General features: G+C 44.2%; 3 protein-coding genes across 3 annotated transcripts in view; 1 reads left to right on the top strand and 2 right to left on the bottom strand.

Moving 5' to 3' along the window:
* Nucleotides 1–31: 31 nt before the first annotated feature.
* Nucleotides 32–3,416, top strand: grik6 (glutamate receptor, ionotropic, kainate 6). Its single transcript, XM_085924337.1, has 10 exons — nucleotides 32–245; nucleotides 318–402; nucleotides 1,324–1,355; nucleotides 1,434–1,613; nucleotides 1,682–1,905; nucleotides 1,997–2,094; nucleotides 2,218–2,435; nucleotides 2,529–2,748; nucleotides 2,857–3,101; nucleotides 3,182–3,416. The coding sequence occupies exons 2-10, from the start codon at nucleotides 342–344 to the stop codon at nucleotides 3,293–3,295; spliced, it is 1,392 nt and encodes a 463-aa protein (XP_085780463.1). The 5' UTR covers nucleotides 32–245; nucleotides 318–341; the 3' UTR covers nucleotides 3,296–3,416.
* A 228-nt stretch (nucleotides 3,417–3,644) lies between these two features.
* plch2b (phospholipase C, eta 2b) lies at nucleotides 3,645–9,218 on the bottom strand. The gene is made up of 20 exons (XM_085923880.1): nucleotides 9,068–9,218; nucleotides 8,481–8,627; nucleotides 8,176–8,419; nucleotides 7,901–8,030; nucleotides 7,672–7,842; nucleotides 7,521–7,614; nucleotides 7,263–7,466; nucleotides 7,051–7,171; nucleotides 6,527–6,698; nucleotides 6,356–6,463; nucleotides 6,211–6,294; nucleotides 6,036–6,136; nucleotides 5,828–5,916; nucleotides 5,566–5,751; nucleotides 5,389–5,496; nucleotides 5,190–5,314; nucleotides 5,042–5,126; nucleotides 4,824–4,970; nucleotides 4,688–4,761; nucleotides 3,645–4,625 (listed from the first exon to the last, which is right to left on the bottom strand). The coding sequence occupies exons 1-20, from the start codon at nucleotides 9,177–9,179 to the stop codon at nucleotides 3,645–3,647; spliced, it is 3,483 nt and encodes a 1,160-aa protein (XP_085780006.1). The 5' UTR covers nucleotides 9,180–9,218.
* An 875-nt stretch (nucleotides 9,219–10,093) lies between these two features.
* Nucleotides 10,094–20,367, bottom strand: part of LOC147049446 (ski oncogene-like) — a 31,147-nt gene continuing 20,873 nt past the window's right edge. The window contains exons 2-7 of the mRNA XM_085924474.1: nucleotides 13,202–13,309; nucleotides 12,902–12,993; nucleotides 12,596–12,765; nucleotides 12,126–12,406; nucleotides 11,828–12,058; nucleotides 10,094–11,704 (exon numbers count right to left, since the gene is read on the bottom strand). Of these exons, the coding sequence (XP_085780600.1) occupies nucleotides 11,537–11,704; nucleotides 11,828–12,058; nucleotides 12,126–12,406; nucleotides 12,596–12,765; nucleotides 12,902–12,993; nucleotides 13,202–13,309 (1,050 nt within the window). The 3' untranslated portion in view covers nucleotides 10,094–11,536. The remainder of the gene's footprint in view (nucleotides 11,705–11,827; nucleotides 12,059–12,125; nucleotides 12,407–12,595; nucleotides 12,766–12,901; nucleotides 12,994–13,201; nucleotides 13,310–20,367) is intronic.

Below are 20,367 nucleotides of genomic sequence, written 5' to 3'. Positions count from 1 at the left end.
TCTTGCAGACACATTTTCAGAACTTAACCCAAATATTGTAACTATTTACCTGGATGTTTGATTTCGTAGTCGGTCATCATTAATATTTCTCTCACCACTGCAAATCTCTTTCACAAACTCCTCCCACCAACCAAGCGTCACTGCTGATGATCACCAATTTGGCAATCCTCACATCACTCTGTGGCTCAATTCAGTTTGTCGACATCCCAGACCAGCAGCGGTCAGGTGCCGTGTTGAAATTAAAAGTAGGCTATACTTCAGTTATGTATTATTGAAAATGTGTATGTGATGGTGACTTTACTTTTTACTAATTATAGGCATAGCAACATCAAATCATCAGGATGCTGTTTGTTTTTTTATCATCTGTTTGGTTCCTCTTTAACATTGGGACAAGCACGGCAGGTAAGGAATTTGCACAGATTTTAATTTACATAGCATGCATTGGTTTAGCTAAGTCTGCATTTTGTTCAAAATTTCAGAAATTCTAATATACAATAATAAATGTATTTATCTCAGTGGACTAATTTTGAGCATATCTGCCTCACACAAAACATGCACGCTAGTTTTAAGACTCTGAATTGTCTATATGTGTGTGTGAATGGGAATGTTGTCTTTATAGTTACCCTGTGACAGTGTAGAAAATGGATAATTTTTTTTATATTCTGTTTGAAGAAGAAACATTATCAATAGTGCACCCTGCATAGATTTTGACCAGATGGGAAAATATCAGAAATATGTTAGGGGGGTTCAAGCATATTGTGGCAACCTTCTCTGGCCCACCATCAAACTCCCCAAAGTGTTAAATATTCGTCAACTCCGCATCAAACATCCACATCCTGTTGGACTGCTGAGAAAGAAGAAAAGCTGTTGACTTTTCATGCAAAAATAGTCATAAATCATCAATTTAGAAAGAGTGAGGGTGGGTGGGGGTTCCCGGTTCCCGTAAACAAAGAGCCTGTGTGTCTCAGTGACATGGGGTTGGAAGTGCTTGTATAAGTGTCAACTTTTTGAAAAGGAATATCCGCGAGGGCCTTGGCCCGGACTGGCGCTTTTGATATTCTTTTGACTGGCCTCTCATGTCCTTGTGCCATGACACTGACACGCTTTGAATGGACACGCCGCTGAGGACTGAAAAGTGCGGCCTTAACAAGGAGCCAGAGTTATCAGATCACCATGACGCAGGAAGTGTTCACCTCAAATGCACAAAGGAAGCTTTGATTTTGCTACATCTATTTTCTGGAGCCCTTTCTTTTGATTACTGTCATGAGTGATCTTCAAAAATAAAAATTCCATCCATTTTGTAATTTCCATTGTCTTCCCCAGAGCAATCTGAGCTGAGAATTACAACAATCCTGGTAACGCTCTTATTTCTTCCATTCATAATAATCTTTACGACTTAGATGTTGACGTTCTAACCTTTAAACAAACTTTAGCAAGAGCCGTACACAATGTCCAAAGGCTCCCAATTGGAAGGCTTCTGCATGGACCTGTTGTCTGAAGTAGCCAAAAAGCTAGACTTCAGATACAAAGTACATCTGGTCAAGGACGCCTCGTACGGCAGACAGGATGACAACGGACAATGGAACGGGATGGTTGGCGAAGTGGTGCGAGGGGTAAGAAAAATGACCTATAAAGGGGGATATCATGTGACACCACGGCTTGATTGTAAGGCTCTCCGCAGGAGGCTGATTTGGCAATCGCACCGCTGACCCTTACCGCGGCTCGGGAGAAGGCGGTAGGCATGACCAAACCCTTCATGCAGACAGGAATAAGCATCCTGCTGAGGAAGGATATCTCCGAGGGTACGGGCTTCTTTGATTTCCTCACTCCCTTTTCAGCCGAGACCTGGGCCGGCATTATCATGGCCTACCTGGGAACTGCTGCCTGCATCTCTATCGTGGCCAGGTTGGTAGTACAAGCATCATTTGCATAATATCACAATGTCCATGACCAATCAGCCACTCGCTCACACATCTATTTTTTTTCTTCCCTGCAGGGTCAGCCCGAGTGAGTGGAGTCAACCTGAGAGCGAGCGGAGCATGTTCAACCTCGCACACAGTCTGTGGTACGCCGCCGGGGCGCTAACGCTACAAGGTAACTAGCACAGGATGACATCATTGCTTTCTTGTGAGCCAATAACCTTAATGTGGTAGCCTTCAAAGACTGCCTATCCTTCCGTCGATTTCTTCTTCTTTTGAAATGGTGTTGTGTTGCCAGGTGCTGGCCCGCATCCCCGTGCGCTGTCAGGACGTGTGGTCTGCTGCAGCTGGTGGCTCTTTGCTGTGGTCATTCTGGCTTGTTATTTCTCCAATCTCAGCTCATCCAAAAGCTCCGAGTCCACTCAGCTGAGCGTGAAAGGCTTTGAGGACTTGGCTAATCAAGATGTGATTGAATACGGATGTCTGAGCGCCTCGTCCACGCTGGCCTTCTTCAAGGTTTGCGTGATGGACTGTTTGTCCCCCTACCGGTTTCTCGCTTAATAGTGGCCTTCATTTCATCTCCGTCTGGACTTTTCCTTTGTCGTTCAGAATTCCGACAACCCGGTGTATCGCAGGATCTACGAGCACATGGAGAGAAGTCAAAGTCTTGTATCATCCATGGATGAAGGCATCCGGCGTGCAATGGAAGGCAACTTTGCCTTCATCGGGGAGTCGGTGTCTCTGGACTTGGCAGTGGCACGCCACTGCGATCTGGTCAGAGCTCACGAGGTGGTCGGCATGAGAGGATACAGCATTGCCGCCAGGCTCGGTGAGCCCTCGTATTCAACGTGCTACATTGATTTGGACTTAAAAACACGTTTCTGAATTTACATGACAGGATCATTTTCGTCATCCGACTAACTTTTTCTTCTCCAAGAATCTCCGATCATAAAGAATCTGAGTGTGGCCATCTTGCAGCTGAGCGAAGCGGGCGAGTTGGCTTATCTGCAGAGCAAATGGTGGGCCAGCAGCTGCATGGTGGACAAGGCTAAGGTGGCAGCTGTGCAACCGCATAGTCTCAAGGGAATGTTTGTGGTCCTTGCGTTGGGTCTCACACTTGGAATACTGCTGGCCATCCTGGAGCTCGCCTCCAGGATTCGCAGCAGTGCGGCGGAGCAGAAGGTCTCGGAAAAATGGAAAGATGCAAGGATAGTCATAGATACGACAACAAAAAATTCATTATGTTTTCATTGCGTCCACAGAAATCCTTCTGCCGGGTGCTGACTGAAGAGCTCGGCTCGCGTTTCAGGAACAAAAGCGACAAATCAACAAATCGAGCTGAAGAGCTCGCTGATAAAGAAACAGAAAAAGCATAGAATCATTCGTCACCTACTGACAAATGTTCTATAACTTATAAAAACCTCTAACAATAATAGCTCAGTAAGAATTCATCCAAATACACGAATAATTAACAACTAATTGTGAACTGAAATAACACTTTGCATAAAACTAAAAACTAAATAAAATGGATTTGAAGGTAAAGTAAAATAAATTGTCTGTCTCATATTTTTGTTATTTTTTTTTTCTTTCTTACACACTTAGAAAAAGAATGTTATTGGTACAAAAATGAAAATGCGTTGTGAGCTTTCACTGACATCACTCACTAGGCCACACCCCCTTCAAGGCACACATCAACATATGACTACCTTCTAGTCCTAAATGTTTTCACAAATCCTGACTATCAAACATAAGTGGTGATTTACATCGGATCGCTCTCATCTTTTCGTCAAAAAGCGCCTTCATCTCTCTCTGCAGGGTGCCGACGCGCTCCTCCGAACCCTTGGCAACGGGGAGATCAGTGAAATCCAGGCTGTCCGAGCTGCCCCCGCTGCTGGATGAGCTGTCAGACAAGCACAGACCGTTGGGTACGGTCCTTACCTGTCGGCCCATGTCCTTGCAGGTCTGGACTCGCCAAGTCTGCCATTGGGAAGCGGGTTTGCGGTTCACCGTGGGCGTAACGGGGGAGGTGTTGGGTTTTCGGGGGCAGCTGCACGAGCGGATTTTTGTTCGTATTGGGATGGAGGGTCTGGGGGTGGCCGGGGCCTCCAAAGTCCTTCTGACTCGAGCTGGGGATGGCGGGGGGATGAGAGACACAAGTTTGGCTTCAGAATTCAACGGATCTTGCGTTATCGATGGCGGTTCCTCCGATGGTTTTGGGTTAGTCTGTGCTTCTGCTTGGACCACCACAGGAGACTCAGGCTCCTCTGTTCCAATTGTGGGATGTGTCTGTAGCTCAGCAGCTTCGGACAAAGACTGATGCTCACTGTTATCTGGGCTGTCCAGGTCAAAGCTGTATTGTGGCATCAACGTGGGCACCGGGTTTGACTCCGTGGAGGACATCTTGCTGAAGATCCCTCTTCTTGGATCATGAATTTTAACACGGTGGGCGCGTCTTACTGGTTCACTCATGATCCCTTTGTGCATGGCGGCCCTGGTAGCGGGCCCTTGCACCAGCGGGGACATTTCTCCATTCCTGCTGTCTTGGGAGAAGGAGTCGACATCCTTACGGAGGTACGGAGGTGGCCAGTCTTCCGAGGACTGCACGGACGAGTCGACGGATGCCTGCTTATTGGGTCCCTTCATGTGCTTCTGGGCAGCTTTTTGGATTTGCTTCCTGGCTACTTGCACAGCATTTGCTGGCCTTACCTATGACACAAAATGTTGCGTCACTTCAAAGTTAAATCTGCACATTTTCCCAAAGAACATACCTTGCCATCGATGATAGCAACGTGAACAAAGATGGAAGACTCCGCCATCCCTTCCAAGTACACATGTCGATATCCTACAAGGTGAGAGATGGTTGTTTACTATTCACTGCGAGTCAGCACTTACAGCCAGTCTTACCTGGCATTATGCTGGTAAAGGCTATTGTCCTCTGGCCAATGAAATCTCTCCCAATTGGATCATGATCCCAGACTTGGAAGCGCACCAAAGCAATCTGTGGCATTAGAACGTGGAAGACAAGAGTCTCCTCCCACATCGGGTTGAAACCTGACGGACAATCCAATCATACATTTGAAACTTGGACATGAATACCCATCTGTAATATTTTCCAAGGATACCGTTATCATTCACCACCCTGGTCTGCTGCTTTGAACAGTCAACGGGTAGGCCGATGATCTCAACCTCCACAAAAGGATCAATGATCTAGAAGTGGTTTAGACAAATCAAGAATGAAAAGAAGTATGCTATGGACTATTTAATACTGACCTCTCCTCTATCCCCAAACATGGAGTCTTTGGGTTTGGGAAGCTGCTGTCCGCTGATAATCTTCAGTATTAACTGAATCTTCTTCTGTCCGGGAAGTGGATCCTCCGCATTGGGATTAAAGGCACCTGAGGGGGGGTGGAAAAAAACTCAGTCTCATCGAAAAGAAAAGCTCATCAACTCGTTACGAAAGTTTGCATACCTTTCCGCATGATTTTCGGCTTCAGAATGTATCCGCAGTTTGCGTTGCTGAAGAACTTGGCTTGGTTCAGTTCAAGCATGCGACCCTCTGTTTGATAGTTCATAGCAACTGGAAAACAACGTATCCAATTAGAAAACCATCTATTTATCGTCACATTTATTTACGATCTAATTTTACCCATGTGACATCCTGCGTTCCAGTAGGGTTGCGGGTTGAAGTTACTGGAATCTACCCGGTAGTTGGAAGGGTAGACCCTGAGTAGTTGACGCTGGTTGAAGCGCACCAGATGACCTGGTTTCAGCAGCACGATCTGGTTCATGACGGTTTCGTTGAGCGAGGACACTTGCCAACTGTTTGTAAAGGCTACCAGACAAAAAAAAAAAAAAAAATTACAAATATCTTTTCCCATTCCTAGATCATCAAGTCAAACAAACGTTACCTTGCGTTTCTATGTCGTGCACTCGGACGGATTTCGTGTACTTGACAAGGTCGGATAGAGCACGGGACAACCTCATTGTCTTCCTCTTCCTGAAGACAATGTTACAAATATATACCAGTGTTGCTTACATATTACGAACAATTAACTTTAAGTACTTGCATATGAATAATTTGGACTCCTAAGTGTGTCCCATTTGTAAGATCCTTACTTGGGGTGATAAACAATTTGTGTCCTGTCCCTGCTGGTGCTACTGTAGTCTGACTCTCCATCAGACCTGACCTTACTCCTTACTCGGAATCTCTTTTTCCTCTGTAACAATATCGATTATTACACTCAATCATATTTTCCAAGCACGGCCAAGTCCGTCGAGCCAAGAAGAAGACCTTGCGTTTGAAGCTCCTCATGATGGATCTGCCGAAGCGCTTCTTCTTCTTGGGCTGTCGATCAGCTAGACCGCTGCTTTCCTCCTAAAAGAGTTGGATGGTAAAAACCAAATGCATCTAATCAAAATGTCGCAGATAAATTTACCTGGGAATCTTCCTCCACATCGTCCTCCTCTTCTTCATCTCCGGTGTCTTCATCCGACACATCTCCTTCGTCTGCGTTTGGGTCCAAGTTCGCTGGCAGCTTCTTTCCCTGAAACACCACAAAGCACCAAGTCACTAAATAAATAGGATCTTATCAGTTAGTTAGTCTCACCTTGACTAATATTTTTCCCTTGAGGATTTCAGGAGAGGGCAGCTTTTTGCATTCATGCGTGTTGACATTGGACAGGTCCAGCTTCTCCTGAAGCACCTCCTTCAGATACTCTGCCATTTTTTTCTGCTGAGGCACAGTGCAGTGGTTCTCGATGGATAAAATCACCGGGTACCTGCCACCAGGGGGGGGGGGGGAGAGAAATATTTATTACCGCCTTCTGCCATGCAGCCCCCACACTGTGGAACTCCCTCCCCGACCACCTTAGAGCACCCCAATCCACTGACTCTTTCAAAACCGGACTTAAAACTCACTTCTTTAATTTGGCATTTCTGTGATTCCTGTTTTTATATCCTGGTTGTCGTCCAGTTGTTTTATACTTGTCCTTGCTTTTTATTCTTGTTTTTACTTGCCATGTAGCACTTTGAGATTCCTCCGAATATAAAGTGCGTTATAAATATAATTTATTATTATTATTATTATTATTATTACCTGGACTGGCTAATTTGAAATGAATGAGTACATACTGTGATTTGGTGAAGGCGTATTTGTTGATGGTTTCGATGACATCTTTGAAAAGGATTTTGGATGTCAAAGTGTAGCCGTGGTGAATAATTGGCTCGCCATCAGGTCCGTCCCAGCAGTCCACTGAAGGAGAACAGAGGTGGCAAAAGTATTCACACACAGTGTGTACTTTAAGAAGTACACGTTCAACTCTTGTAACAAAAAAATAGCACACCTTCCACGCAACGACAGCCGGCCTGAAGAACATAAGCGTACATCTCCACGCTGGATTGAGAGAGCAGCTGGTCTCCAGTTAGGTAGGTGTTGTGCGATGTGGCGATGAAGTAGTTGCACAACGGCTGCGTCATGTCTTGATTCACCTGGTTGTGCCCCGGATTGAAGATGTCGCCGCCGGGACTTCGCATATAGTTGGTGAAACCTGGACGGAGAGAATTGATCGGATGCTTTTCTCCAACGGTTGTTATGCTCATACCGTCAATTCCAAGAACCAGGCGTTGGAGGTTGTCAGGGCATGGCTCAAACTTGGTCACAATTTCTGTCAGGTGTTCTCTGGCAAGACCTCGCATCTGCTGACCAAATATCGGTTTGATGATGCGTGCAAACTTTTCCAAACATCATCGTACCTTCTGCTCGTTCTCCAGGAAGCGGGCGAGGTCGTGCAAGTCCATGACTTCTTTTTGGTTGCTGTAAGAAATCATTATGAGGTAGAGATCTCGCCGTGTGGAGATCATCTTGTAGAAGGAACAGAATTCCTCGAATCCCAAAGAACCTTGGTTCTCGTCTGTGTCTGCCTCCTGCAAAATGAGATGTTTGTTTCCTTGTATCATCATAAGGTGTGACGGTTGTCATTACCTGGAACATCTCACGGACTTTCTGCCTGGGAAGATTCACGTTGAGCCTGTGAAGAAGTTGGTGGACTTCTCCGATGCTCAGAGTGCCGTCGCCGTTTTTGTCCGCTTCAGAGAAAGTCTGCTGAAGCCACGTGAGAGCTGAATTTAAGGAAGCTGACCAGCTGCTTATTAAGTTGGAGGGAGGTGACAAAATACTTTGATATTGTAATTTTTTTTTTTTTTATGTTGACTTGAATTGGGTCTTCTATTTTTTATTTTCGCCTACTCAAAGGATATTGATCACGGGTGCGCTGCCTCCGTGCAAAGCTATCTTCGTCTCTGATGCCGGCCATGAGGTATTTGAGTCCGGTAATCCAGGTCCGGGCCTCCTCACCATTGGAGCTAACCAAGTCCAGGGACTTGACCCGCTCGCCGTAGTAAATGCTGAAGCAGCAATTTGGGTCAAAGCGGTTATCGGCGTACCTGCGGAAAACCTCTGACTTTTTCCCCTCGCGGACTTCGTGGATGGAATCGATTGTAACTGAAACAAGATGAGAAATATTTCCAATTGCTAATCCCATGAAAAAATCATGAAATCTTACTTTTGGCTTTGTTTTGTTTCCTGGAGGGACGCCAGCGGATGCATGAACGGTGCTCATCCAAGTAGTAGAAGCGCACATGTCCTTTCTTCTTTCCTTTCATTTTGGTCATCTGTGTCCCGGTTTGCATCGTGCACATGCACCTCTCCACTATAGAGGAGCCCCCCCCCCAAAAAAAATAAATAAAAATCATCACATCCATTAAAAATAACAATGCATAAACATGTGCACATATAAATCTTTCCTGGATTCTGATTTTAAAAACAAGTTATCTGATCTTCAGTAAAGGGGTGTGTAGACTTTTTGCCGTATTTGCACCCGCCTTCGTAATTGTCTGCACACATGCCGTGTCAACAGTGTGTGTGCGCACGCCAAGATCAGGTGACCCTACTTGTTTGTAATCTGAAAACTACATGTGACGCATCCTGCAGCTAATCCCAAAGGATTGTCTCCAGTCCATATGCCCATTATTGACTCAAAGGCCTCGTCTATTCTCATGCAATGTGCTAGAATCTTCTTTTTCATAGCAAGTCATTTCATTTATTTCAACCAAATCTGCACAAATGTTTAAAAAAAAAAGTGAGTCTTACCAAATTGTCCCAGTCTCCATTTGGGCTGAGCAACCACACTCCCACCAATCCAGAAAAATTCCTCAGCCAGTCTGGAGATCGAAGTCTTCTGCCACAGTCTGGGGGAGCTCATGATGGACAAGACTGGGGAATTTGGAGGGTTGGGGGGCAGCTTGGGAGAACCCCCAGACTGGAAGGTACTCATTCTTGGTGACGGGCTGCTACTCATCCCAGGTGACGGAGGTGCCATCCCCGGAGAGGCGTTCATCCCTGAAGTGGATATTTGTGTCCAACTTTCCTGTCCCATGAGATCCGTCGCCACTCTTCTCTGCAAAGTTGACGTCCTATACGCATGTCCTGATCACATGGGTTCTTTGTCGTCCTCCGAGGTAAAAGGAAACTTCAGGTCGCCCGTGCAGTGCTGCATGTGACCGACCCGCCGCCTGTAAATCTCCCTCAAGCGCTAATCCCGAAGTGAGGCTCCGGTAGGGATTTTCACACGTCCATTAGCAAGGAGGAGCAAATAAATAATCACTCCATTGCATCCTGTCAATTATGAAGCCATGGTTGAACTTCTACATGTCAAAATTGCATAGAGGAATTGAGTGTAACACTTTCTATCTGAGTTTGGCTAATCTTTTATAGTATTCTTTATAAAAGCTGTAAAAAAAGATGTCTTTTAATGATGTAATTAAAGAGAATGTAAAGAATGAAACAGCTTTTGACACATTTTATGCCATCTGATGTATGTACACTCCTTGGCAGTGTAAAACAGGCAGACAAATATTCATAGAGAAATCGTAACTTTTATTTAAACTGCGTAAATTTCTTTTTTTTTTTTTCTTAGTGGAATATATGCCTGTGAGTTTTTAAAACAATTTCAAACAATTGAACGTATTCGATTCTAGTTCTCTTTTTTTTCAGAATTCAAACAGTGCCCTGCGATTGGCTGGCGACCCCCGTGGGAACAAAGCGGTTCGGAAAATGGATGGATGAGTGGATGAATTCAAACACATGTAAAAGAAAACTCTTTTTCGAGCACTTTGACTTAGATTTTTAATTGGTATTATAGACATTTTCCAAAACGGAAAAAAAAGAGAAGAAAAACAAGTGAAAGCCTACATCCAAACCAAAACTACAAGAGCATGAGCTAGAGTAAGAAAACTGCGAGAGTAAGAAAACTGCGAGTGCTATATAACACTGTAGCCAACAAATACTGAGCCAGGGTAACATGATGATGATGAAGTTGGTAAGACTTACACGTTTGTTTGTTTTTTTGTCTAAACTAGGCGAAAACACCAAAAGAAGGCCTGCTTTCCACTCTAAAACCGAGCAGTAGGTATACAGACATTTCAATTGTGTTTTCAGTTTTTTTGGTCAGTGGCATCAATATATATCTTTTATATACTCTATTTGTCTCAAATAAACAATCAAAGGGAAATTATTCGCATGGGTTTCCATCCAAAAGTCTTTTAAATGCCCTGTTTGTGTCATACTAGGCTGCTTTGAAAATCCAAATATAGTCTCTTTTTTTGGTTTCAAGTAAGAGCAAAACATAAGAAAATTCAGGAGCAGGCAACAAAATCTTATTTACAATATTGTTGTATTTACATCAGAGCGTACTGAGGGAGTGAGTGTTTTAGTTGACCTTGTCTGGATCATTTCATAACATGCAAAGTTGTCTAAAAAGTGCAATTCCTTTTTTCCCCCTAAAGTAAAAAAATATATATGCTCCTTTTGCATTTTAGATATGTAGAAATGCTGTCCATATAAACGCCATTTGTTATTTTAAGAGCCCTAAAAACAAATGCTTTCAAATGAGCCATATAAAGGTCATTTCAGTACTACATACAAAAAAAAACCAAAAAAAAAACAGAGGTACCGCATTCCAACAAAAGCAACAAAAATAATGATATTTCTCAGTTTTTGCGTGCCTTTTAGGAGAACGTTAATTGCTGAAGGGTGAGCATATTTTGAAAAAGAAAAATGTACATAAAGATATTAAAGCGTCCAATACTTCAGTTTTAAATGGTATGTGGTATGCTTTTCTCGACTATGGAATAAACAAGCAATATATCTTTAACAGTAAATCCTTTACACAGTTAAGTGTATATATATATATATATATATATATATATATATATACACACATATATATATATATATATATAAAAGCTAGCAAGGTCAAAAAAGTGAATAGTGGTAAACAGGTGTCTCTTGGGTCCAGTGGTCTGCACCTTGGAGTGTACCAATACTTTTGTGGCACCATTGCTGATGGTGTGACCATTCCCTTCATATTCAAGTAAGTGAGATGTGGCCTCTCTCCAATTAGCTTATAGCAAAAATAGTCACCGATGAGTCGTGAACATCATGCTTCCTCATCCAGTTTTCATTTACTAAAAACTCACCATCCTATGATTCAACATATATCCGTAAAAGTATTCTCTCTTTTTATTTCTGAATGTCTTTTTATTTTTTTTGGCCTCCACTTTAGGACGGAGTGCCATGTGGTGTCGTTTCCTGCGCTGCCAGCTGGGACTGCAGGTCTCGGACGGCGTTCTCCAGGCTCTGCCGCGCCTCCCGTTCCTGCTGCAGCTCGTGTCGCAGCTGCTCGCGGTCCGCCTCGGCTTGCTGGAGCTGAGAGTGCAGCGTGTCGATCTGGCGAAAAGGGCAAAGAGAGCGGAGAAAAAAAAAACAACTCATCACCTGCTTTACAATACATTGTCTTGATCTGCCTTGGTGGAAATCTAGGCTTTGATTGGGCGCTTTTGAGCATCTCACCTGTGCGGAGTACTTGACACGGAGTCGCTCTGCCTCGCATCCTTTGTCGCAGCCTCGCTGCTGCCTCTCATGTTCCAGTTCCCTCTTGAGCCGGCCGCACGCCTCCTCCGCCTCCCTGGTCTTCCTCTCCCAGTCCACGCGGAGGCGCTCAATCTCCTTCCGCAGGTTCCTCTTGGCTTCCACGGCCTCGCGGAGGCGGCCTTTCTTGGCCACCTTCACAAACTCTAACTCCTGTAACAACGTTTGCCATTTTTGGTATCATCATTTCCACTGCAGCCATTGTCATCATTTGAAATACCTGCTGAAGGTTGCGTTTAGCCTGTACGGCGGCCGCCAGTTTTTCTTCTTGCTTTAGCCTCATCTTGACAACCTCCTGCAGGAATTTCTCTCGAGCCTCTTTTGTGTCCACGCCGGCATAAAGCGTCTGTCTCAGAGCGTCCATCTCGGGGGAGACGGGCCCACACAGCCAGGTTGGCGCTTCATGAGGCGGAGTGGTTCCTCTAGTCTGAGGGGTCTGACTTTGAGGGGCGTTGCTGCAGGCTGAGGGGGGTGAAGCTAGGGAAGATACCGGCAGTGGACCTGCACAGAAAAAAAAATTGCACTTCAACTACTTGGAGATTAAGTTCTACTATTAAACACTAGATGGCGCCATTACACAGTGATCATATCAACCATTTCCTGTGTGACTCCTTTCCAGTCTTCCAATAATTTTACCAGACTGCCTTTGGTCTGTTTTTTGTTATATTTCAGATGATAGAAAGTACTCACGATCATCACAGTCATCCACATCAATTTCTCCGTCCGTGTCCATGTCGTTGGGTTGTGGCGCCACTTGGCCATTCTGCACTTCTTGGATGTTTGGGCTCGCCCTGCCAGGACCACGGCTGTCCCCGGGATGCACCAGAGGGGTTGAAGGCTCCTGATTCTTTAAAGTGGACCTGCAAGGGCAAGTAAAGAGCTGTATGAGCCGATTCAGCTAGCCTTCAGATTCTGAACAGTGTTGTCATATTTATTGGGGATAGAAAATGTACAGCCCTGATTTCAATAATTTTGAAGAAAATCCCACCGACTCACCTCTGAGCTCCCGGTTTCTCCCGATCCGACCCTTTTGGAGACCAAGGCCGGAACGCCGACGGTCTCTGCTTGAGCTGGACTTGTTTGTGGTCCTGGAACCCAAAACGGCAAGCATGAGTCACAATGAAAACTCACCATCCAAGCATTCAAATGGCCGTGACTGACACGCTTAAATGAACAGTCCTTTTTAATGACCATGATCTGACCACTGACAATCACGTCAAGACTTCAAGAGCAGCTTGTGCGTCATCAGTTTGCATTTAACGCTAATGCTAAATGCATGTTTCACACTCGACCAACCTTGTGTCTGGACTTGGACAATGACTGCAGCCACTCGGTTTTACGTTCGCCGTCAGCTGATGGCAATTTTTCCAGTTTGGGCCGCTTGGATGTGACGGGGCTCGGCGACTGCGGGGCGAGAGAGAGAAGAAATGCTTTTAAATGGCAGCCAGCACATGCCGTATCAAGAACATCCAATCTGGACCGGTCACCAGTTAACCTGGGAAAGTTTCGTTACATGCAAACTTCACGCAGAAAGGCCAGAGGCAAGTTTCCAAGCCTAGACCACAGAAGTGTGAGGCAGGTGTGCTTAACACTCAACCGCTAATGACTCGAAAATGAAAAGCATGAGGCCACATGTATCATCGCTAGTTCAGGTATGCAGTGCCAGACCTGACTTAACACCTCCCGCTCTTTAGCGCACGGTACCAGACACACACAGTCATAGGCACGCACATACACACACACACTCCTACACACACTCCCACGCGCACATATGCATGTCGACACTCACACCGGCCAAGCGAATCTCACCAAGCTCGGTGTGTAAAAGCTGTGAGACTCGATTCATGGCGAGCTGAGTTTCTCGCTTATTGCTAAATGAGGTTTTGTGGCTCATTTGCATTGGCACACAGTAACAAGAACACAAGCAGGAGCAGAAATGAGGATTTCCGAACCACCGCGTTGCAGACTGGCGCAGGTCTGACAATCATTTAGGCCACACACACAGAGTGAGATCCTTCATTTTTCTTTCCTATTTTGTGTTTTGGTGATATATGTAAGAGAATTGCTTTTACAGTGAATTGAGGAGCTTTATTGAGACACAAGTTGTTTTAGTTCCCCTTAGGAAATGTTTGCATTCATAGAGGAAGACATTTTGAAATAATTAGTCATTTATTCATTGATATATTTATAATTTCATTTCATAATATAAGTTAATCATTTGCGATAATAATTAATAATTTAATTATTGCATGACTTCAAACTGGTCCATGACAGAAAAAAAAAAAAAAAAAAAAAAGGAGTTGCTGGTTGAGACGATGGGAGTGCTTGACGTGAGCTGGAGGCGGAATGTCATGGGAGTGAGTAAGCCAGCAGCAGGCCTGTGCGGGCCTCCACACCCCGACTAGGTAAACACATCCTCATATGTGACAAGTGCAGACCTGCGGGTCAAGGAAGTTCTCCGTATCTCAACATGTGCCGTTGCACACGTCATTCCCGCTGTCAAACATCTCATTCGCCAGCCCCCCCCCCCGCGAACGCTGCGTTTGCTTTATGGGCCGCGTTGCGCAAGCGTTTAAAGGCAATTAGTTTAATTGGCTCACGACTTCCCGTTTAAGAATTTGGTGGTTTGCCGCCTCGACTGGGAGTGGTGAAAGTCACACTGGCTGCTGTCCAGACCCAACACACACATCCTCCATTCTTTTCAAAGTATACTACCTTGAGTGACCTTCATTTCCTGAAGCTATCTTGAAACTCCAAAGCACTACTTTAACACTAACCTTGCCTTCGCCTTCAAAAGAGTCCACACCTTCAGATACTATTCGTCACAAGGATTTGCCATAAAGCAGGCAAGTCCCAACAGTCAGTATGCAAGATCATGTTTTAGTATTTGTACCCCAAACCTGGACGGTACCATGGATTCACTTTTACATCTTTGGATTTGGATTTTTCTATGGAGAATTTCCAATTCTTTGTGTCTGGATGGAAAAGTTCAAGTGATCTCGATATGGGCCAAAAGATCTTTTTCCACCTTCAAGAGGTCGACTAAAATCCAACCATGCATCCGATGACTGGTTTGTCTGGACACTCCCCTTCTGTCTGCCTGACTCATACGCACGTGTCCGCTACCTGTCTAACCAGTCACCAATTTGCACATACAGGATACACACACACACACACACACACACACACACACACACACGCACAGTTTGGCTTCTCTTTTGCGAGGTCATTCATTGAACCCAGACTGCACGTCCTCAGCAATGGTTCTTTCACCTGCAGGGAAAAAAAAAATGTTGCGAGTGTCACGGGTTATTTCTACTCCGATTTTTTTTTTTTTTACATCTGCAGGAAGGTTCGCTAGACATAATAGTGTCTGAAAGCAGACACTCCCCAGACACCACAAGGGACCCGCACGGCTTAATGCGATGCTGACTTCACAGGCTTCATAGACATAGCACGGCCTGGGAGAGTCATAACATGTCTTGCACTTCATGTGTCAGTGGTCAAAAACTGCCCCCCCCCTTCCATCTGAGAAACAGGAAGTAGCATGCAAACAAACAAAAAGATGGCTATCAACTATATTGTCACAATAAAAGCCTAGAATGAAAAATGCTACATTCCCCGTCATGAACTAGAAAGAAGCACGTTGACCTCAAATAAATACATAAAAACAACAATGAGCAAATGCTAGACTCCTTTCATTTCTCATCATGAACCAAAATGTAGCATACCAACATTTCACACCGCTGCTCTTTCCTCGGACTTCCTGTGGCCGAGCGAGTCCCCTGTGGGAATGGGGAGTGGGAGGGAGGTGGGCCAAGGGAGCGGGAACACAGAGGAAACAGTGAGCTGCAGGAATGTTTACTTGAAGGCCAAGTACATCCCCCCCCACCCCTTCACTTCTTTAAGACTCCATTCAAGCATTGGCCTTTTCAACCAGCCATTGTATGATATGGCTTTGAGGTGCTGTAATGAAGCGGCCTTTCAAAGCAAATCCGCAGGCTAAACAGGCTCTAATAGCCGACCGGGCGAGAGCAGACATGCTTTATTTTTTAATTAGAGGCGCTCTGCAATTTCAGGGTTAGGCCTCTTGGCATTTGCAAACGTGTTGCTTCACCGCCATCGTTGAGGAGTAATCTCGCTTGTTGTTGATATTGTGACGATCGGCGCACGGAGAGACAACATCTCAGCGCTCCTTATTGAGCCCAAACCGGATTAGATTTGACCCAGTATAAACAATCGCAATTCTCAAACTGAACGAGAAAACCTCCCAAAATGTCTCCTTCCGAGGAAATGCCTTTGACCTTCCGACTTTGGCGTGTAGACACCGACGAGGGGAGGCTTGAATGGAAACGTTTAGCATCTGTTGCGGCGCTTAAAAAAAAAAAAAAAAAAGCTATTCGAGGAGACCAACATCTCATCTGGCGAAACGGAAATAGTCTCCCACAGCTGAACTTCCTGGGGCGACTCTGTACCGACCGTGTCGTTTGCGTCTGCTTTAACAACGGACAAGACACAACAGTTTCGGATGACGGCTTCCTTCCCCCCCCCCCCGGTGTAATCCCCAGATCCACGCGTGCTTAGTGGGGTGCTGTTTCCCTCAAGGGCACACCAACTGGCAGCGCTCACTCAGGAAACGTCTGGCTGTCGTCATCGGATCCCCCCCCCGCGGTTTTCCGGATGTGTGCTCTCTATCAATTACTTTATATAAAGCCCTCTGTGGTCACCTTGCAACAGCTGGTCTGGGTTGTCCAACCAGCATAACTATGAAACTCCATCCCAACTCTGACCCTAACGTCATGCTCCAATTTCTCCTCTCTTAAGCTTATTCACCAGCGCTTCTACTTTTAGGGCCGTGGTGTTTATGTAGCTGCAGCCAGCCGTAACAGACCTGCCTCGGGGACTTGACATGAGGTCGGCATTACAGCCACGCTTATTGGATTGTCCTAATTGTCTTTGGGCTTGAGACTAAATGAGATGCTGTGCTGGACTGGGAAGCAACGCTGCCACATGCCAGCAGCCCTCTTGCCTGGATGTGGATGCAAGATTTGGTAACATTAAAATCAGGAAATATTTCACTGTGTGTCATCCATTCAAATATACCAATTTGGAAAAAAAAAAAAAAAAAAAAGGATTGCATTTTTGGACTTGGACCACGACTGCACTTGGCAGCCATTGGACATCAGCTATAATACTTAAAATGACTCTTCTGGGAAAGACAAATTGGTTTAGTCCACTCCGCTTCTTAGAGCCTCCTTAGTTAACTTTACATGCATAGGTGGCATCCATCCCAGATTAATTTGGACGAGAGAAGTAGGTTAACACTGCAATGTCTTAAATCAGTTTTTTATTTTATTTTAAATTTAAGTGCAGAAATAAACAGAGAAAAACACGTCTTTCACATGAATAAAGTTTACTGACAATTTGGACTTAAGTGGGCGGCCATGATAAAATATCGATATATTTGACACACATTTGGATTCAGACCCCCAGTGGACTAAATATTTAGTAGCAGCCCACAAAAAAAACGTTACCTCTTTGACAAGAGTCAAAAAATGTGAGCATAATAATAGAAAGGGCTCTCATCGGTACTCAATGAAGCGCTCTGTATTTATTTTTATATGATCATAATTAAATCAATCATCCTCCTATTTGTATTCATCATCCCATTTGGCTGAGAAAATGAAAATCAACTTTGTCAGTGTGCCAAAAGTGACAAATTGTAATTCAGGTGCAAACACGGCAACCATAACAACAGGACGTGCCCACCTGTCTGTTGACAAGGGTGTCCTGTGTCACTCACAAAGCGTGACCTCACAAAAACGTGTGGGCCAGTAAGTCGTTTCAATCGAGGCGTCTGAGCCTCAACAAAGACGTCCGGTATAACATTATTAGCGCCGGCATCTTAGCCAAAGTTATTTTTGGAGGAGAGAACGTGCGGCGAGTATTTAGGGAGTGGCTAATTTGGCAAAGAGAGACGCACTACTTATGGAGGACACTTCATTAGGCACGCCAGGACAGTCAAAGGGATCTCCAACTACTGTGCCTTTTAAAATGATGCAAATTCACCAAAGGGGTTTGAAAATTATTATTCATTTATGAATGTACAGTAAACTTGCTTGGTTCCAAGGAACTACCATAAAGTGAGTTTGAGGAACTCCTTAGCCGCCATCTTAGAAATTGTTGAATTGTTATTTCTTTGAATTAAATGATCTTAGTTTAATTAGCTTAGCAAATTCCGATTTTTTCCTAGGTAATATCTTAGTGTTGATGAATACTGTCAAATTCATTTGAATGTTTTAGAAAGGCTTCCGTGTCAGCAGCTTGACTTTTTTAGAGCTTCCGGTGACTATGTTGACAGTATCCATATTATGCTAATGAATATGCTTGTGGCACTTATCCAGATTGACAGTAAACCCCAGCAGAGACATGCCAATCCCAGCAAATCGCCTAAAAGGGACTTTATTGTAGAAAAAGTCCAATTGATTTGAATGCAATGTTAGTACATTTATTTTTAAAGTTGATTTTTAAATTTTAAAAAACATTTCCAATCAACTGTCAATCACACAGCTTGCATCATCTGGTCTAAACAAAATGGTACTGCATAGTGAAATGTCATTCAATTCAAATATTAATGTAATTGAAATTCATTTTTTTTTTTTCTGGATATAACAAATGTAATTCCTATTTTTTTAATTTATTTTTTTCCTATTATTTTCAGCACATAGCGGTGTCTTTGAGGTGAACCCATACTGTGATTCAATTGAATTATGAGGGGCGATAACTAAGAGATTTATTTATGAGCCTTTACTAAAACACCCCCATTGTGCGCACATCCACACACACACACACACACACACACACACACACACACACACACACACACACACACACACACACACACACACACTTGCTTTTCTGCTTCTTTTCACATTTAGCACACTTGCAATGCAGGAGCAGCTGCCATGTTAAGGAAGAGGGCCGCAGGGGCTGAAGGTTAGCGAGAAAGACTTGACCTACACTTACTTATTGCATTATTACTTATTCTGCTTTCAGCTTTTTTTTTTCCTCACACACGTAGATTCAGTCAAGCCAATGCTACGTTCCCCGTCATTATTTCATTTGCAAACTTGACATTGGACACGGGCGCACGCAGACTGTGATGCATTGGTGTACGCGTATGCATGTGCGTGCCTCCACAGAACTTGATCTCGGCGGCGCACCGGTGCCAACGCCATCTTGGCTATGCGAGCTTAATCCCTTGGCATTACGCTGACCCTCATCTGGAGCTGGGGATGGCGATGCACGGCTCACATTCGCCGCAGTCCAGACATAACTGATCATTTATGCAGTTTAAACAGCTCTGTGGCTCGTTATTATGATTTTGATCTTAATATTTTGCCCACAATCATAATATAGTGATAAAAGATTAAAAAATGCTCAATATGAAATACCCTGTGTTAATCGTGCCCTTAGATATGAGTTCAACCCATTCCCTGACAACACTCATAATTCAAAACACTCCAAATCAAGACATGATTATAGATCCCTTCATTTTTAATGAAATACTAAATAGAAATGATTCATTCCATCTGAGTCAGAAATGACTAACGTTTGTGTTTTACGACACAATAAAAGAAGACCGGAACAACATGGTGGTTTCTCACCCTCTGCCCTCAAAACCACAATCGTCCTCTTCTCATATGTCTGTTTTGTAGACTACAAAACATTGGTTGGTGCGTGCAAGCCCCCACTGCCTCCCTCCCAGACTCCCTCCCTCCCTCCAACCCCAAAACAAAACACAGTCTGCTCCACATCGCCGTCTGACTGGCTGAGTTTTTAATCCCACAGAGCAATTCTAATGCCGTAGCAAAGACAATTAAAATGTCACTGGATAACCTCTCAGCAACCCAAACAGAAACAGCTCGGAACACACACACACTAGCAGGTACTGGATCACACCTCGACATGTCCAGTTTATCCCTGGGAGGATTGAGACTTCTCAGTCTGGGACTTTGACAGGGCCACATGGAGACACAAGTGCGTACCATCGTTCACCGCAAGGGGCAAAATGAATCTCCTTAATGAGAGTCCTGATGGTAATCTAGCTCAGTGAAAGAGCTAAATAAAATAAAAATGAAAATAATAAAAATAAAATAAAAGTTTGTCTGGAATTATATTACCATGCTTTGAAAATAAATCTGGGATTTGTTTGAAATTTTTAATGGGGACAAACATCGCGACACAAAGGATAGATGAAGGCACCAAACAGTGACTTTTTTTTTCTTCCCACAGTTGCATTTGAATATAGATTTTAAAGCACCACAAAATATATGTATGTATGTACAGACATGACAATTTGCTGTGCCCTTTGTTTTGTAACATAACTAAACGGTTGTTTTATTTTCCCTAAAGCTGCTTCCAAAATGTCTCGTCTGTGGCCAGTTATATAAATGCAAACA

This window comes from Syngnathus leptorhynchus, chromosome 11 (assembly GCF_054491065.1).
Source record: "Syngnathus leptorhynchus isolate UIUO chromosome 11, UIUO_Slep, whole genome shotgun sequence".
NCBI lineage: Eukaryota > Metazoa > Chordata > Actinopteri > Syngnathiformes > Syngnathidae > Syngnathus > Syngnathus leptorhynchus.
This window is presented reverse-complemented; position numbering and strand designations above follow the sequence as displayed.

What these genes read in the sequence shown, in the direction of transcription:
- grik6 (XM_085924337.1), top strand. Translation starts at nt 342, where the DNA reads ATGCTGTTTGTTTTTTTATCATCTGTTTGGTTCCTCTTTAACATTGGG. An exon ending in CATTGGGACAAGCACGGCAG is followed by an intron (nt 403 to 1,323) that starts GTAAGGAATTTG and finishes TGTCTTCCCCAG; the next exon opens with AGCAATCTGAGCTGAGAATT. An exon ending in TGAGAATTACAACAATCCTG is followed by an intron (nt 1,356 to 1,433) that starts GTAACGCTCTTA and finishes AACAAACTTTAG; the next exon opens with CAAGAGCCGTACACAATGTC.
- plch2b (XM_085923880.1), bottom strand. Translation starts at nt 9,179, where the DNA reads ATGAGCTCCCCCAGACTGTGGCAGAAGACTTCGATCTCCAGACTGGCT. An exon ending in ATGGAGACTGGGACAATTTG is followed by an intron (nt 8,628 to 9,067) that starts GTAAGACTCACT and finishes GCTCCTCTATAG; the next exon opens with TGGAGAGGTGCATGTGCACG. An exon ending in CAAATTGTTTATCACCCCAA is followed by an intron (nt 5,917 to 6,035) that starts GTAAGGATCTTA and finishes CATTGTCTTCAG; the next exon opens with GAAGAGGAAGACAATGAGGT.